The sequence below is a fragment of the Anoplopoma fimbria genome, chromosome 8 (assembly GCF_027596085.1).
Source record: "Anoplopoma fimbria isolate UVic2021 breed Golden Eagle Sablefish chromosome 8, Afim_UVic_2022, whole genome shotgun sequence".
Classification (NCBI taxonomy): domain Eukaryota; kingdom Metazoa; phylum Chordata; class Actinopteri; order Perciformes; family Anoplopomatidae; genus Anoplopoma; species Anoplopoma fimbria.
In genome coordinates this window covers 23,735,308-23,755,294 of record NC_072456.1, presented here as the reverse complement: position 1 = coordinate 23,755,294, position 19,987 = coordinate 23,735,308, and the positions used below count along the sequence as shown (strand labels likewise).

At 41.3% G+C, this 19,987-nt stretch overlaps 1 protein-coding gene across 1 annotated transcript in view; it reads right to left on the bottom strand.

Moving 5' to 3' along the window:
• ncanb (neurocan b) overlaps positions 1-19,987 on the bottom strand; it is a 183,436-nt gene that overhangs the window by 53,098 nt on the left and 110,351 nt on the right. Inside the window, exon 10 of the mRNA XM_054603019.1 lies at positions 7,388-7,504. Within this exon, the coding sequence (XP_054458994.1) occupies positions 7,388-7,504 (117 nt within the window). The remainder of the gene's footprint in view (positions 1-7,387; positions 7,505-19,987) is intronic.

The following is a 19,987-nucleotide window of genomic DNA, read 5'->3' as shown; positions in this document are numbered from 1 at the left end:
TCTACGGATTTTGCACTTGGCTTCATCTGCACATATTCTAAAAAAAAAAATCTGCCCACACAACTGGACTCTGAGCTGCTGTTTAAGCAGTTCTTAAGTGGAATCGACGAACTACTGCAGCTGTAAAGTAGAGCCAGTTATATTACTTTTAAAGGCGGCTGCATTCTAACATTAATGAGCTTTAGAGGAGGCTGCTTCACACAAACACAAAGGTGCACACAGACACAAAACCTCCTGGTTCCTGGAGGTTTTCCACTGAGAAAAAGGAATCGATTTTCGTTAAGACTTTCAAGTAAATACCAGAATTTCCATTTCTATTATTCAACCCTCTTATCCCAGTCTGTATTGTTGTACCTTATGTAAGCAATCAAAGTGTTCAATCATTACGTGAATCATCGTTTTCTAAAGGTGCATTCTTTCACCCCTAACTTTTGCAGCAAAAAAAGTAGCAGCCGAGAAACAGCAATAAAACTCCACAACATAGTGACGTGAGCACTAGAACTTGGAGCATTTGGATCCAAACACATAAATCCATTCCATCATTAATGAAGGGCTGAATGTGATGTCCTGTGGGGAGCAGCATGGCAGCACCGGCCCTTTCCATCTGTCTTCCTCTACATACCCTCGCAACTCACAGAGAATCCATCTATCTGCAGCTTTCCCTTCTTTCTTCGCCTTTGTTACATTTTTGGCTATAAGTCAGCTTTATCGCACACCATACCTCCAGCTCTGAGCATGCCGGCTTCACCCTCTGCCTCGATTCACCTCAAACCACCGGATCTGGTGACAAATATCTCAACCGCCTGTGTGCATCTACAATAAAACCACCGTTACCCTCAGCAACAGCCCGTCCTTCCCATTCCATCCTCTTTGACCTCATCGCTCAGATCTGTGGACACACCGGTAAGGTGGGTTAGGGGCCGATGATATTAATAGACGCAACCCTCATGAATCTTTCAAGCTCAATCATATGAGCCGATGTGCGAAGAGCGGGTCTCAGAGGATGAATTAGTTAATCTAGAAGTCCAGCGTGGCCGTTTCTTTTTAAACATGAGTAATGCATGAGCCCTTAATATAGTCTTAGGTACATATTGGTTTTATATAAATGGACCCAAACAGTGTGTGTGTGTGTGTGTGGAAGGCAAGATCTGTGTGAGAGGAAGAGATTTATACATTTAAAAAAGAAAAAAGAAGGTGAAAAGGAGAATATATTTTGTGCACACCCTTGTGAGCATATTTGACAATTTGAGTATTCAGGTGAGTGAGCGTGTGAGCTTGAATAAGTTTCATTTTATGCATGAGTACAGAGGCATTTCTGTATGAATAATTGTATTGGCCTTTGACAAGGAAATACAGAGCAAGGGAGAGAAAAAGACGGAGACAGAGAGAGAAAAGGTGGGAGAGGTTAGGGTTTGCGGGGTTGGGGGGGTGAGTCAGGAAGTCTGGCAGAAAAATGAAGTGTGTTATTTGGGAGAAATGCTGGGGGGCTACTGGCTTGTTTTCACCCCAATCTCTGCACTGCGGAGCAATTTCAACTGTACTTTAGGTTCTCGCCAAGGAGCAATGTGTTAGAAGAGGAGGGTGAAAGGGGGGAGAGAGGAGGGTCAGGGAGATGGACTGAACCGGAAAGAGAAATGAGTGAAAGAAGATGAGAAAAATTATACGAGAAAAGGGAAATGTGGTCATAAAAATAAATGTAAGGAAACGAAAGAAAACAGCACATTTGATATTTATGTACAGAGCTGGGAGGGAGAGAGGAAGGAAGTGGGAGAGAGAAAACTCAGATCTAATCACCATGATTGGAAATGAGGCCGGAGACTGTGGGGAGGTGCAAAATAATAACAATAATAATAATAATAATAATAATAATAATGAAAAAAAAGCATCAGGTGGGCTTCCTGTCGAGCAGAAATTCAACTGGAGGACGTTGCTGTGTGCACAGACAGAGGATGCTGCGATTCAATTTATTTTCCTGAAATTGACCTGGGAGTTCTTCAAAACCCACCTGTGCATCCGACTGAATGCTACTGTAGTTTGTTAGGTAGCGATGGGACGTGTGTTTTGTCTTTTTCCATCAGCACTTTGGTTGATGTTTTCTGACTGATTTGCTTCGAAGGAGAAATAAAACAGAAAGGCTGATAAAGAAAGAGGAAAGAGTGAGACAGCAGCGTTATCTCCTCTTATTAAACATGCGAACGATGGAGAAAATGGAGGAGGTGAAGCCACACGGGGCCAATGAGAAAGATGGATGGAGAGGACGAGGGACAGGGATCCAAAGGCAGGATGAGATAATAGTGCGATCAGAGTAATTTCCTCCTGTTAAGAGGATCGTTTACCGTCTTGACCTCACTTCACATTCTACATTTGAAATCCAAAGAAAAGCACACGTCTACCAGCTTTGATTCTGCTGCGGTGAAGATAACACTGCATTTATGTTTCTGTCTCTTATTTGTTTGTTAATCCAGATGCATATGAAAATGTCTCCGGACGCTCAAAATGATTTACCTGCCTGCGCTCTGCCTTTCTGCGGACTGATGGGCTGATTGAGGTCTTTCTGAAGAACAAACAACAAGCGACCATAAATGATTTACCAAACTCTCCTGCTCCAGTTAGAATCAGTGACTCGTTGACCCGTCTTCAGCAATAGGCCGAGACAGGTTAATATGTTTCCTCCACAAGAAACCGCATTTGAACTAAACAGAAATAGCTGCTGCCGTCAACAAGAAAGAGATTTTATTTTGAAGCTCCAGGAACGAAAAAACAAGACGGACTCAATATAAATGTAAAACAAGGATGTTACTCAACCTTTTAAACAACTCAGTCAATACTGGCGGCCCTCATCACTCTATTTGTGGGTCTTTAAATCGAAATGAACTGAAGATATTTTGCTTAAACGGCTCTCAACATGGTGACGACTGGGCTGGAGGCTAGAAGCTAGCAGTGCTAACAGCGCAAACAGTGCAAACCACGTCAACAGTGCTGACTGAGATAACTGTGATCCTGCTATATTCCTGTTCTGATTTTAATTTAACACCTTTAAAAACTAATTTCCAATTTTTGAATAAGGTCAAAATGGAAATTTTGAGGTATAAAGAATGTCTAATTCAAGAACAATGATATCAGGTCTCTTTATTAGCATGAATCAGATGTCAATGTCAGGCAGCAATTTGTTGAGTTGACCTTGGTTTTCCGTGTGTGTGAGGAGTGGTGGTGTTGAGAGAAAAATCAGCTGCATTTCTTGTGAAACAAATGATGTCCCTAATCAGCAGAATGGGTTCACTCGGATGCCATTGAACTGTGATTGTTCAAACTTTCTTTGAATCTGAGCACCTTGACTTGAAAATCCCCCAAAAAACATTGAATAAAAGGTGTTTTTCTTTGTAATAAGTAAACGAAAATCTGCCAATGTAACAAGTGAAATTAGCTTGGTAAGATTTATTAGAATATGTCTATTTCATCTAAACATTATCAGTGAATGGGTAGATTCCCACCTGAGGTGCTTTTTGTTTTTCCATCCCTGTTCTATTTTTATCATTTATATCTGTGAACAAATGTTCATTCCAGCTGTGATGAAGGCAAATAAAATTCATTCTTGTATCCCAACACATGGCCATCAAACAGACAGGCTTTATAGTGCCTCATTAATCACTAAATCTGCTGCAGGGTCCAGATTATACCTTAAATCCTGCTGATCAATGGTACACAACAACCTAAAGCTTGGATTTTTAATAAGGGGTGCTACACACTATGATCCACGTGTTTTCACCCGACAGCCCGGAATCAATTTAAATCAAGTTAGGAATGCAGATGAAGCGAATGACTTTCTAAAGATGAGGATTTAGCTGGAGTGCTAACATTGAGACGTACACAGCTTCTCTCTCTCTCTCTCTCTCTCTCTCTCTCTCTCCCTCTCTCCCCCTTCCCTCATAAATATTAACTACAGACCCACAGTAGAAACATAGGCCATCAATAATGCAGTTCCCCAAAACGCTTCTCAAATAATTGCAGCTACAAGCCAAGTCCTGGAGACAGCCTCTAAGGTGTGTTGCAGCTGCGTTACCACCGCCTCATTTTGCCTAAATAATCATTTCACGTGGAGAGCAAAAGCGGGGCATGAGAATATTGGTTTGTGTGCTTCTCTATCGGCTCTGATGGGGCTGTGGTGGATGCTTTCTAAAATTGTTTGGATCCGAGGGAGAAAGATAACGATTTAATAAGATGGTCAACCATGAATGATGAGGGGAAGTAAAAAAAAAAAAAGAAGCTTTGGATGTGAAACGCAACAGAGAAATTAAGCAACACTTTCCCTCCGGCGTAATTCCTCCAAAACAGCACTGCGTTAAGTTGGTTAAAATTGTGGTCAAGCTTTTGCTGTAATAAGCAATTAACCTTGTTGCCTCTGGCCGTAATTAATATTAAAAACATCACATATGCAGCTGTTTAGCAACATAATCAACATCGCAACACTTTAGTAACACTGGGCGAAGGTAATTAAACACTCCTGAGAAAAAGGGAGCTAAAGGACAAGTGCAGACGTAATCAGTAAATACCAAATATTTTATGAGTGTGCTTTCAAATGCCATTTTATTCCAATTGTTCTTTGTGCATGAGGTTTGTCCCGTAACCACAAGGTTGTTGGTTCAAACCCCTCTACCGGCAACATGCCGAGGTGTCCTTGAGCAAGACACCTAACCCCAAGGCTCCCCGGGCTAAAATGCCCTCCGGGATAATTTATAATTTCCCCATTGTGGGACTAATAAAGGCTTAATTAATTAATTATTATTATTAAAAACAAAACGTTAAGTTTTGCTCATTCAATAACAAACCCAAACCGCATCGACTGCAGCGAATCATTACAAACCTACATGTGTGTGTAATTCATTCAGTTAACATGCATTTGTCACAAGTTATTGATCCAAAGCCAGATTGTTGATTGATCTCCAATGGTGTTAATGCACAGGCACACCTAAATGTTGTATAATGTGTACTTTTGGGTATGAGAATTAAAGGTTATTGATAATCAGACCCAGGACAATAAGCTTCACGTGACCCCTGACCCCTGATCTATGACCTATTTCAGTAGGTAATGACCTTTAAAAACCTCAGCTTGGCCTGTTGTTCGACATGCTTGTTGGTCTTTTCTTATTCAGGAATTTCAGGAAAAGCATCTGTGATGGTGCATATATCTAATAACGGTTTACACTTGATCCTTAAATGTTCCAAGTCTGAAATTCATCAATAATATAGCTGTCTGCCTCGCACGCAATGAATGCACCACATTACGGGATTCACAAAGAGTCACTTTCACTGGCTGAAAATGAAATGTAACGCGTCCAAATTAACAATGAATGATTAAAAGCAACCGTATTGATGTCAGAGAACTGAGCCATGCAATCAATTAAAAGATGGGTGAGTTGTACTCTGTCGTTTGCACCTTTTAAACAACAAAAGACGTGTTTTAGTTTGCGATATTTACTGGGAATGAAAAAACGATAAAGCCAATAGGAAGTGGGAAACTCATCTCCCTCCAGCCAGCTGCCACGTTATTTTTGTTTGTTGTACTGAAATGAGAAGGTATCGAAAAGATAACCCCCCTAAATTCAACTCCATTCCCACTTCCAAAGCGAGCTTCATGAAGAAATAGAACCAGGTTATCGTTACGACACAGTGTCATGGACATAATGTTATTTAATAGATATTCGTATAGTTCGAGCCTCAGCGTTTTTTATGAACGGAAATATTCAAATGTCTATATTTGGCCAGTTTTACAGCCCTACAACCGTGTTGCTGTTGTTTGCACTGTTCAGCCCTCAGTTTGGAGTTTAGCCTCCTCAATATACTATATATATATTTTACTTTAAACAGTTTATTGGGTAATCTACAAGGGTTCAACCATGGTTGGGACCCTGAATCATTGTACCAACTGGGATGTGTTAAAGCTCAAAGGAACTGTTTGGAACGCCACATCACATTCTCCCTCTCTTTATTTTCCTGTTTCCCTCAGCCCTTCAACCAGCTGCTCCGTCCCTCACTGATCCAGATCATGGCTCCTCTGTGGCCCATGTGTCCTTGCATGTTTCAGTCACACACACACACACCACACACATACACCACACACACAGACACACACAGTGCACACAGCCATTTTCTGACAGCCACATTCTCCCATCACACAGCTGAGAGGAAAGATGAGCTGCCAACTATTTCTGGGGCATAAAAGTGAAAACACACGCACACGCACGCACACGCACGCACGCACGCACGCACGCACGCACGCACGCACGCACGCACGCACGCACGCACGCACACACACACACACACGCACACACACACACAGCTGAGTGCATATAGCTCACATTCAGCAACCTCTGTCACAACTGGCTGACTCGCAGCATACGGATATTCCCAATTCACATTCATTCAAGGAGCTTGATCCAAAACTACTGGACCTGACAGGAGAGCTCCTCTTGAATACAGAGTTCTGCTAACAAACGAGGCAACAAAGCCAAAAAACCCAAAAGGCAAAGCATCGGGAAAACTGGTTGGTGCTTTCCTCCAGAATTCACTGCTTCAGTCGCTACATCAATGACAGAAAATGTCATGCCAACATATGCCCGTCTCTCTTTCCATTATGCCACAATAACATAGCATTTTTCTGCATCTGCCTCTGAGGTCTCTTGACCAGGGGCGTAAATATAGACAGCGTAGGCAGTGTGGTGGCACTGGGACCCCTGGGGGCCCATAGAGAGAGCGATCCACCTACAATGTGTTTGGTGGAATAGGGGTCCTTGCAAAATGCTTACAAAACCTCCCCTTGCTAACACCTGTGTTCAAAAAGGTGTAACAATTGTAAGAAAAGCGTTTCAATATTTACCTTCAAAAAACGTAAACCAATCTGCATCATGGTTTTCATTTTTTGGGTAAAATAGTCAGTAGCAATTTATTAAACTAACTATTAAAACCATAACTTAACATAAAAACTATTCAATGAAATGACTAACACTTCTTATTTTCTTGTTTTTTTTTGTCTTATACAGATATGCAGCCATGATTGCTGGGTAATACTGCTTCTTTTGCACTTCTGGTTAGATGCTGAAACTGCATTTCGTTGTACTAGTACTTGTACTCTGTGCAATGACAATAAAGTTGAATCTAAAATCCCCCCCAAAAAATCTAATATTCTTGTTGATGTCCATTGTAGACTCTCTATTTGATCATGTGATGAGACAATACGTTATAAGGTGGATAGTTTAGGCGCAAAATCTGTCAAGACTGACAAACTGAGCTGGCAGTCATGCCTTTCAAACATAAAAAGCATATAATAACGTGCAGTGGGGCCCCGTCGTTACCACCTGATGCCCTTGGCCCTGACCCAACAGTGACTCACCGATCTCGCAGCTCTCTCCGGAGAAGCCCTGAGGACAGTAGCAGCTATAGCCGTCACCTTCCTGCAGGCAGCTCCCTCCGTGGAGACAGGGGTTGGTCTGGCATGGGTTATTCTCCACTGCAAAGACAGACAAGAGTGGGGAAAAAAAAAAATCATAATTTATTTTCTACAGAGAAAAGAGCATTACGAAAGTGACTCGAATGTTGACAAGCTATGACAGGCAGTGAGCCAGCGTTATGCCCCTCTCATTATCCTGAGCCCGTCGTCTCTCTCTGCAGAGTGGGCAGACAGTACGTAGACTCGTCCCCCGTCTCTGTGACTTTCTACCAGGTGATGGATTGGCTGTTGTTGTGTGTGTCGTGCCCCTGTTTATCATGACTGATGCACACCAGGCGAAGGACAATGTGCTGAGTCGACCACCCCCCCCTCTTGCCTCTCATCCCGGGTCCTACTGATGGGCCAAGGTCCTCATAAATTAGCTGATCATCGCCCAGTCATGTCATGCATACTGGCGCGGGGCACCTATTTTTATGGCACATTATGGCGTTGCAGAGGAGGCAATAAACACATTTTATGTTGCTGGGCTATAACTCCAGGCCTCTTCATGGGAAATATTTTGGCGGGTGAATGGCGGAGATTGAGGAGATTAAGTCGTAATTATTGCTCTTATATTTTAAGGATGGGACGGAGGGAGGAGGAGAGCTTGACAAGGACGTTTAGACCGCAGAGCAGGCGTTGGGATTTTTTTATTCTGTGTGCAAAGAAGGACTGTAGGGAACTGGCTCGATTAAGTGTCTTTTTATTATCCAATCCTGATAGTATTGCAGCCCCTGACACAATCTGTCAGGCCATCTAATACACTGTATCTTCCCCATAATAACACCCAGACTCACTTAATGATGTATGAGCCCAGAGACGCTGTGCAGAACATGGAGTGCAGTTCCCCTGAACGACTGGGATACTGTCAATTGTATGTGTTTGAGTGTGTTTATGCAACAGCGTGCGTGCGCAAGCATGTGTGAACGCATATCTGGATGTTTGTCCGACCCTGACTCATTTCACACTGGTGAGATATAGAGTAACGTGAGTGTGTATTCAATTTCCTGTGAAACGGGGGTGATAGACTCCCACTGCTGCACAGAGGCTGCTGTTGATACACGTGGCAGGGGAGATGATGGAGAGACTGCCTTTGGAAATACATAAAAGTGATTCGCAGAATGAGAAAAACCATTAGCGACTCATTTCTTAAATCAACAGCAGGGAGAGGAAAAAAAACAGCATTGTACGTGATGTGAAAACATACATCACTTAAAGGTTAATGATGGAACTGATGGAGATGGTAAAAACTGCAAGTGCTGGGAAATGACTGATAAAATAAAATGGATATGGTCAGTGAGTGTGTGGAGGAAATGGAGAAAATAGTTGAAAGAAAGGCGCAGTTTGAGTCTTCATCTATTTATTCATCCATCCATCCATCCATCCATCCATCCAGGGTGGATAGCATCAGTCATATTCACATAGACCTCTTGTTTGACAGTTCAACTTTATTTGACTCAACAAGTCAATAATGTTTCACACTTCAATCATCAAACTACAGCAGAAATGCCAAATGAGGGATATAGTATTATGGTACTCACAAGTTTATTCAAGTTTAAACTTACTTAAGCAGAATTTAGCGTTAACGTTTGACTAAAAGACACTCTAAGTCGTCTGTTCATTTTTCCGATAAGTACATTACAAAGAAACCTGTTTTTCGTCAGCGAAAAATTAGCATCCTAATTAATATCACAGTTAACGTAAATAATGGATGCACATTGCTAACCAAGCTAGCTAGCTAGCATTAGCTGCTAATACATGTCCCTGCTTGGGGCTTCAAAACATCAGTCCACAAACCAATGGGTGACGTCAAGGTGACCACGTCCAGGTCTTATATTCAGTCTATGGTAGTGACGCTACAAGTAGTGAATCTGTGCCCAAATGCTACATTCACATCAATCAAACCCCAACAAGTTATCTGATCAATGCCTAACCATAACCTAAGTAGTATTAGCAGTTGTAGTTTGTGGTATTGATTGCTACGTGTGGTGTAACTGTACCTTTTTTAAAGTAGATACCACAACACTGTGAGTAAAGATATATCTGCTTCCAAAAACATAGAAAATACCCAAAGTGACTAACATTGTTGCTTTTCATTGCTGGCTGAGTGTAGTTTAAGCATGGTCAAATGATCGGTTTGCTGTTGCTGAAATGATTGGTTCTCCACATGCTCACAACTTGACCACGCACTCCATTTTGTCGTCAAATCAAGCAAGAGTAGATAAAAGCTTGTCAGCGAAGGTAGATTCAGAGTGTTTTCATGAGAGAAAATAGGTGACGGTGGGAGATTATCAGCATGAACCTACTTTCACTGCTGCTGTCCACAGCAACTCAACAGGTGAATAAGGGTGATGTGAAAAGCTATTTTGAAAATGCTACAATTTTGGAAAATGAGCTTTCCGACGTGGCTTCATATTTATACAAAAATGCTTACTTTTATCCATTCAATATCTTAGTGACATAAAATAATAAAACACCACCTTACAGTTGACTTTTTATGGAGTTCAAATAGTATGAGTAGGTGTGTGTGTGTCATTTGAGACAATATATGCACATGATACAGGATATCATACTGTAAAACAGGCATTAGCCAAACTAACTCTATATATGATGTAGAAAAAATCTAGTTCTGCCAAAAGGTATCTAGCCTAGCTTAGCAGAGTAACAGTAATTGGATAATTTATAGTTCTTTGTTAGGGTTTAAAGGCTTATTTTCTTAAACAAACTAGTTAAAATAATGAGATATTTCACTGAAAGCCACAAAAGCCAACCTGTTGGGGGCCCTGTCTGTAGGATTCATCCTCTGGGGAACATGAATGTCTCTACAACATGTAAGTGCCAATCCATCAGAAGATGAATGTAGATGTTGAGATAGTTCATCGGATACGTGAAAACTTTGACCTGTTGGTAACGCCATAGGATCACCAAAGTCATTAAAATCCATTCTCTGGGGACCATGAATTATGACATTAGTAAGTAGCTAAAAACAACGTCACTGTGTTGCTTCCAATCATGATGCTCAACCAGTTAAGCAATAAATACATTAATATGTAAGAATAAATGTTAACCCACTAATACATACTTAGTACGTAATACCTTCAAAGTCCAGTGCAATGCTACTGCTCAATGTTAAAACCTACAGGTGACAATGATTGATTTACCTTAAGAAATAAAAAATGAAGTCTACCCCAGAAAGAACCAACATCTATAGTTGTATTCTGATGGAAATAACGACCTTTTGTTAACATACCCTAAAATAAACACCAAAGGTCAGTCTGGTTACATCAAAAGCAAAAGTCAGATATGCTGATGTAAAGAACAGAGGCAATAGTTGAGTTTATTTTTTAAATGCTTAATTTAAAGTTTGTAACATTTCACAACATGTGCTCGACAAACTCCTCCCCATGCATTAATCTGTCACACTTGTACTGGCAAAGATAAATCTGACATGTGAGCATCTCTGCATGTGGTTTCGGTATTAAATCTCAGCTTCACAAACGTCTCTTCAATTTGAGTCACAGCACAGGCGGACATGTATCTGCTGCAATGAGAAAAGGCAGTGATGCACACAGTGTAACTGACAGCTGAGGACCGGCTCATCGAGTCGACTTAGAGAGGAAGGGTTCAGCAGCCAAAAGGCCAAACTTCTTATGACCATCCTTGCGGTCAATCACACCACTGAGGGTAATACTGCAGCTCTGGCTTGTGTTGTTAATACTGCACAGGGTTTTCTTTGCCAGTGTGAAAAATGAGAATGAGAAATAGTAGCTTCTTAGCATTTAAGAAGACGACATCAACAACTGATAGGAAAAACTCACATATTTAGAATGTAATCAGCCGATTGAAGCAGCATTATCGTTGATTATTACTACCATTCTAATGATTCAGAACCAAGCGGCACCTGTTGTGAAAGTAAAAGCAAGACTTAACATTGTGATTTGCAAAAAAACTACTTGGTTTAGGAAAAGATAGTGGTTTGGCCTTAAAATGAGTAGCATACGTTTGTTACGTAACTTACCAAGGCGTAAGGTAAGTACACAAGTTACATAACAAACAAATGGTAAAATAACTAGACTTTAATTCAGGGTTTGACACAGGACACAAGCACTGGTATCCTGGGTCAAAGTCCTGTGTTTGTTACGTAACTTTATTATGTTTTTGTCTGGTAAGTTATGAAGTCGATAGTTAAGTACACAAGTTATGTAACAAGAGTATGGTAAAATAAGTAAACTTTGACTTTTGCTTTCACACAGGACTTGAACAGTGGTCTCCTGGGTTAGTGTCCTGTATTTGTTGACCTATCTATCCACTCAACTTGCTCCACTATGTTGCTCTTTATACTCCGGTCATAGGTACTATGGCAAATTTATTTTGCGAGCATAGATATGGCATAACAACTGTTTATTCATGTGTGTGCCCATGTATGAGCTGCCATAAACACCTTCAAAGTCTATTCCTATTGGTCCACACAAGAGACCATTCATTGGCATTATTTGATCAGTTCCAGCAAAACTGCCTTAATTATGATGTGTTAAGGACTTTTTCCTCAGCTACCATCTACTGTACCCTGCACTGATAAATGGTGGCTGTGCTGTCTTTGGTATTACAGACTCAGATCTGAGCTGGAGCAGAACAGGACATTGATCCAATTTGCAGACAATTAGTAACGACTTATTACACACAAATGAGACTGTGCTCTTCACCATCTGTCCACCAACAGCAGCCTGCAGTCTCAGTGGTGACATCACAAGTACAGTATACAGAAATGAGACAGCACACACACAGAGACAGAATCAGCCCCTTAACATGTAAACAAGTAACTTAAAATGTGTCCGGTTTAGTGTTTAAACATTCACGTCATGGCATTAGATGACATTTAAAGTTTAAGTGAACAAAAAATTGATATGCAAGAAAAAAACAGATTAAAAAGACATAGAGGCAGAGAGAGAGAGAAGGATGAGCGAGAGAGAGACCCTAGTCTCTGGTAAAGAGGGAAGGAAGCAAATTTAAATTGAGCACAAGAAGCATAAATATGAGAAAGAGAAAAGGACTGAGAATGAGAGAGAGAGAGAGAGAGAGAGAGAAGAATCAGCTAGGGAGGGACAGAAAGTCACAGAGGGAGCTATCATACATTTCCTCCTCTCTTAATGCTTGCTGCTAGCTCATGATTAATTACGCACTGGTCTTAAAATAGGTCGCCTCTTCCAGTGTTACTGTGCGGTCTTTATGTTTCTGTGCAAAAGACGGAGAGGAGAAAGAGAGGAAGCCGAAGTCCGAGAAAGAGGGAAGAGGAGGACAGTCTGGTTTGTGAAACACTCATACGAATGTAAAAAGATGATGTAAGGTCTTCCTCCGTGACACTGAACAGATACTTTAACAATCTCCTCATTCCTGTGCAGAATTTTCCTAAACGATGTTCTTCTGTGTGACATTTCACTGCTCCGTGGGGTCATGTTAAGTTTTTCCTCTGAGCCTCTCAGGAAGAGGGAGATTATTTTAGCCTCGTGGCACATTTGGGATGCTACTCCCTGATGTCAACTCACACACACTCAACCCGGGATTTGGAACGGACCATAAAAGAGGATTGCGATAAGGGGTAAAATGTCTCGCATCAGATGAAGTCCGAAGCTGAGTGCTTTGCAAATTCAACATAATGGAAGCCGGCGTAAAAAAAGGTTGCTGCTGACAGAAACACTGAACTCACTGAAAAACCTGCACACACACGCACTTACATTTACTGTATATACACCTGCTTATCGCCCGCCGCGTTGGCTGTGATGGGACTCACTGAACCTCGTAATAGCTTTGCTGAGACGGAGATCACGCCTCGGCCTGTTCAAGTCTCCCCCCTCTATGAGCGTGATAAGCCATCTCCCGGGCTCCAGCAAGAGCCGCCCCGTTAAAATGTAACGCTACAGTACACCTCTAAAAGGTACCGAGGCACAAAGAGCAGTTAGAGTTATATGGATAGCTGCTCTAAACTGCAAAGTGTGGGCATCGATGCTGTCGTTGTCATCGTCACCGTGATGTAGTGTGAAATATTCATATTGTCACATGCATGATGGCGACGGTGTTTCATGCGTTTCGTGATGATGCAGAGCAGAAAAAGCAATGTGTAATGCAAAAGTGTAAAAGGCTCTGCACGTGATGAATGGCAGCTAAGCCTGGTCCTACAACACATCTGGAAGAGAGACTAAATAAAGACAATTTTTGCAGGTAAAATAATAAATGTTATTGGTTTTTTTTATCAATTTACACGCTGAAAATCCGGAAATGCAGTGACTAGAAATGAATGGTGAGATAATCAATCACACAAAACAACTCAAAGCTAAAGAAGTACGTTCGTGGGGAATATTTTCACCCTCATTGGATAATTGATGGTGTCAGGCAAACAGGAAGTGAGGGGAGAGTGAAAGGTCCTTTTAAAAAAAAAAAAAAAAAAAAATCAAACCAGGAATCTTACAGTAATGTGAAACCATATGTTCAACCGTTTGGCTACGGGACGCCCTACAATCTTGGTAGTTAATCGGGAAGCGGTGCCTCACGTTGTGTTGTGTGCGAGATGAACGTTCTCGTTGGCTCGCATTGGGTCGGCTCGTCACTTTTTGGATAAGCTAGCAAAACTGTAAACTAAAAACTTCTTTAACAAGTTAATCTTTGCCTTGAGCCCAAGATTAAACATACAGGAGACATCCCGCCTATCGTAACTTCAAAAAGAGATGATATTTCTTTTTCTTTTTCTGATCATTAAATTACAAAGAAACACTTAGGATTTTGCTCCTTTTACTGCTGGCATGGCTTCAACCACACTACTAACACTCAACATTGGGACCATTTTCGATTGCCTGTTAATTGCTCTCAACATGTATACCACAAATTGGCAGCCGATTGCAAACTGTGCTTAAAGTGCTGACAGTGCAAACCACGGCAAGGGTTCTAACAGACAGATCCGGAGGGTGGGCGCTGCAATTTCTCGACAGTACTCTTAGGACGCCGTTTGTCTCCGCCAATATGAGAGCAGTGTAAAGCAGTGGCTTTCTGTTCAGAATGTTAAATACAGCTTTTTTAAGGTGTGATTCACTTTTAATTTTGTTGCCAAACTGGTGACATGTTGAGAGTCATTCTTTGGAGCAGCATGGGGCAAACAGTACCAGGCACTCAGCACACAGGGCTCGCTTCATCCAATATTTTCAGTACACTTGAAATAGGGTATGTTATGACATTCTAATGTTAGCTTGGCTGGATAGTGCAAATTAAAAGTAGCAAGAAACATTATTTCTACAAATACACGTTTTTTTTTATACGTCCTGCAAAACCTCGCACATCTGGGTGAAAAATCTAGTTTTTAGACCGTACCATTTGGCTAACAGTGCACCATAACCTGGGTGCTTATGTTCCTCTACTTGTTTGACTTCCTTTTGAGCAATGACTGAATCTGTTCACTGAGTCGTCTGTGTGACCTGCGTGACCCCTGAAGTTTCCATCTCTCCCCTGCCAGGACGGACGGACAGAGAGACTCACAGGTAGGAATATGATCCATGTATCAACGTGTCCCCAGACAGACAAGTCACTCACTGCAGATGAGCTACAATTACTGCCAGGGCAAGCTGAATACACACCGGGGGGAAATATGAAACCTATTTCTGCTGAAATATAGATAACGGCACATCTCTAGCATAAAGATGCAGACCCCAAAGCCGTCTCAGATTACTTCATAGTGATGGATTGATGGAGGTGAGCTGCATGAGGGCGGTAGAGGGAGGGGGGGGGCAAGGAGGTGGCAGAGGAGAGAAGAAGAAGAGACGCAGAGTAGACAGAGGTCACGGTTAGTTGTTGATGGCGCTGCTCTGGTTTGTGCTGATGATGTCAGAGCCCTCAGCAGTCAGCCTGCAGAGTCGGGCAATCTAATGTGTGCAGGGCCTGACAGTCTGCACTGAGGGGGTATTACACCAAACCCCTTCAGCCATTCAGTCCATGCGGTCACGCACACATTACGTGGAGGGTCAGTGCGCCTCGCCTCCCCAACGGCAAGCTTCCACCTCTTTCCTTTTAACCAACTGCTCCAACTGTCAGTCAGCAGCATGCAAGATAAATCTCTAAGGTTGTGAATTTACTAACGGGATAGAAAAGAAGAAAAAACATGTGGATTTTTTTATTTTTATTATTGGAGTTTAGTACTAAATTTCTGACACTGAGAATTATGACACCGGCTGTCTTTACTGGCTGAGGCTCTGAATTGTCCGTCTGTTGACGTGTCTTTCAATTTCTGATTGACGAGTGTCGATAAAATGAATCTGGACATGTGGTTGTAAAGACCACAAAACCACAGCACCATTAATCCGAGGGGGTCACATACGCCATAAAGCTGGCCGTTGTGAAGAATGATAATGTAATACTCTATTGATCTCCATTCCGCAGGGAGATCAGAGCACCTGGTCGGCCACTGAGCGTTCCCAGGCTGGCAGGAAGTCAGCGCTCAAGGACGACTGACGACTAAGATACCTGCTGAATCTGGGCTCGAACCCAGATTGACCACTTGAAACGTCTGCATCGTCCAGCATCCTTTGGGAGTGTGTTTTTCGAAAAACCGTAGAGGGAAAAGGTTTTTTGGGGACGGAGCAGGTGCGGCAATGTGATTACTGTACCGAGTCGGGGCAGAGCGGCCTCTGACAAACTAGGATTGATGAGCACTGCAGGGGAGGGAGAAGCTATTTCTGTCCGTCTGACCACATGAGGTGCCTTGTGTCTGGCTGCACATTTGTGTACTTGTGAGAGTGGGTGTGTGTGTGTCCAGGGGTGAGAGGGGTGAGAAGAACACTGGATGTAGACTGCAGCCCACATGGAATGTATATGTGGGTTACAGCCTCCAAGTTAATGTCAAACTGAGAGACTCGAGTCTAAATTCACTGAAGTGTGGGGAAGCTTCTTCAGATTTATTAGGGGAGGGGATCGTTAAATTGTAAAATGTAATAGAAACCCTTAATGTATGCAAAATACCCTTATACAACGGTTCTAATGACATCCAACTAAAATTAACTTCTCTTTTTATGTGCATTTTTTATACAAAAGTCCAGCAACACGTGTCAATTTCTTGTTACTTCAATTTCCGCTCTATTTATGCATTCAGTCTTTTCAAAATAAACTTCCATCTACAAGGTAAAAACTACTTGGTTAGTTTTTAGGAAAAGATTATGAAATACTAAATTAGGTTTAGGCAACAAAAGTACTTGGTTAGGTTTAGCAATAGATAGTGTTTTGGGTTAGGGTTAGGCTCTACTGTGGCGTTACTTAAGTTCAAAAGTTACGCGAAAAATAAAAGTATGAGGACTTCTTGTTTCACACGAGACATGAGCAGCGGTCTCCTGGGTGAAAGACCGGTGTTCCTCTGCTCCATCAAACTCCTACTTGCCCAGTCTTCATACTTCCTGGTACATGATTTTTCAGATTACAGACAAATTGATTTCCAGGATTATCCGCAAAATCCAGCACATGTTTTTTCACAGTTATAGCTACTAACTCTGTATGAGAACAGCCTGATGTATGTCATATTGGTGGCTTAAAGCTGTGTGTTGTGGGGAGGAGGAGACACTGTGACCTCTAATGCTTTTCTCTTGTGTTTGCTTTCAGTTTTTGTTTCTTTTTTTCTGTCTGACAAATGGAAAGTATGTTTTGCACTGTAATGTTGCAGGATGGTTGAGAAGGAAAAATACAAACTCTTAATGAAATATGTAACCCACAACAGCGGTGCGTTAATTATTACTGAGCACGCTGCAAGCTGCAATCAACACTGGATTACTCAAATGACTAAGACAACCTTGCCAATATATTAAACTGTTCCAAGTTATCATTTATTTACATGGTGCTCTGATCAATTTACAGTCATGTCTGCAGGTTGTAAATCAATCTGTGTATCATTTGTTCTTTCCATATTCAACTCGGAATACAAAATCAGAAGATGAAAAATAACTAAACAAATAAGGGTTCTTTTTTGGACTTCGATTTTATGCTCAAATCCAATATAGGAAAGGAAAAACATTTGTTTGATTTTAAGTGTGTCTGATTTTTGTGACCAAGTTACTTACCTCTTTGTGTGTTGCACCTTAATTAAATGAATATGAGTTTGAGCATCAATATTAGAGTTTGTTTTCTTTCAACAAAGCCTGTTTTGGAAAATATCGCTTTAAAAGTTTTCTCTTATGTGACTTTACAAGATACAGGGAGTTCATTGTTGCCATGGATACAGTGAGTTAGACTCTGGACAGCAACTTGAACCCAGTGTCATACATTTGTTTACATTTCCCTCATTAACTATTAACAGTTTATTGCTGTGAACTTTTGAATGTACTGACAAACACCCACTCCTGACCCAGTTTGAGCATTCAATGTGGTACACTGTGTGCGGCAAATGGAACAATTTTTTCTTATTATTTTTTATAATACATGAAATCATGTGCTGTCAACACCCAAGGGTCTTTGCAAGGCACTAATTAGTCATCCCTGTAACACAAGACATTATCAGTCACAACATCTAAATCACACTGAGTCCGTGGCCACTTGTTTTTCTTTTTGTATTTTTTACTCAAGCATAATACCAAAAGTACCAAAAAAAAAAACATTTTCTTTTTGTTTCGGATTCATAATTGAATAATGAAATAGTGAAGTGTTTGTTGATTTTTTTTATCTTAGATTCCCTGTTGAATATGACAAGAACAAATGGTCCACAGATTTAAACCAATCACATATATCACAGGTATATAACTTATAAGTTACTAATAAGTTAGATTATACTTTCACTTTAAAATTATACGAAAATGCAAAATCATAAAAGTCACATCGACAACTTTTCGAACAGAGTTTCTGGTTCTATTTCGGTACAGAGTCCTCTCCATTTTTCCGTTTCACATATTTTCAACTGCATTGAATGTTTTCCTCCACACACACACACACACACACACACACAATATGAAAAAGCGTGACACTTGCAATTAGCTACAGTGCCAGAAGCCTGAGACAGCAGAAAGCAGCCGAGGCGCTCTTAGTGAGCACCTCGTGGACCGAGCGTCACACTGAATCAGCCTGGAGAGGAGCGGCGAGGAGCAACACCACCGGCAATTCAATACGAGTCGATTCGGTGGGACTGACGGAGAAAATTGAGGGTCTTTTGTTACAAGAGCGGCACTTGTGGCATCTCCATTCGTCCTAAATAAATTGCATTATCTGGGCTGTCAGAGTGGAAAGAAAATAATCCATCTTGGCTTATCATCACAAACACATTCTATCCACCTTGGATGTTTTTTCTCCCCCCCCCGCTTCTCTTCAATGTGTCTTTGCTCTCGTTTTCAGAGCTTTGTGAAATGAGAATATTGAATCAACCGCGTTCCCCCTCTTTAAATTATCCAACAATATTCTCCAAACACACGAGAGTGAAAGTGTGGAGTAACAATCCGTGTCAGTGATGTCATCGTGAATAATTTATGTTGAGACTGCATGATTACTGAAAAAGAACATGTTTTGTTACACGTCAAGTGCAAGAACATGAACATATGTTTGATTGGTTCGCCTTCAAATTAAGAGAGTCATTTACACACATGTGAAGGCTGAGTTTCCGTTTCATCTACAATTAGACAAGTGGTGCAAGATGCTCAAAGACAAATGGGCGAGTTCCTGACCCTGAAATGCACATTGTTGCAGTTTGGTATTTTTTGTAATAACAAACTGTATGGTGTGAAAGTGAGAGGTGAGGTGAAAGCAGCTACCTGCAAATCAAGTAGTGCAAGCCGACCCAACATCAGGGTCTTCTAGTCCGACACTTTCTCACTCACAACACTTTAAATACTGACGCTTGGTAAGTGGCTCCGCTCTTCAATCTCTGACGCTGAGGTTAGGTTTGTATCTGTCTTTTTAAAATAAACTTCCAAAGTACTTAGCTTTTAGGTTTACTTATGCAACCAAACTGCTTGGTTAGATTGAGGGAGAGATCATGGTTTGGGTTAAAATAAGAATGTTTGTTACATATAAGAAGCAGTTAACTGAGTAAGTTACATAAAAAAATAAAAAAAAAGGTAAAATAAGCCAACGTTTACTTGGTTTCAAATGGGACAAAAACAGCAGTCTCCTGGGTGAAAGTCCTGTGTTTGTTTCACCCATCAAACATCAACTCTCGCCCACACTATGGAGACTTTCTTGCTCGTTATATTACGTCAGTCACTCTGACGTCTAATAATGAGGCGTTTGGGTTTACGGTGGAGTGAGTTGAAAGCCTAGTGAGTGTCATACAGACACTAAAGGGAGTAAACAGGTGGGCCTGTCACTTAGTTGAAGATATTGTACCAGGAGCCTGTCTATACAAAATGATACTCAATAATAGACATAAACACCTCCATGAGATTCACTCCAATCACTTAACAGGTTTAGATCAACATCAAAACTGCAACTGCAGAGTGATGACAGCCAGAATGTGTAAACCCAGCTGTGATATGAGTATTACTTTCCATTATCTGCTCT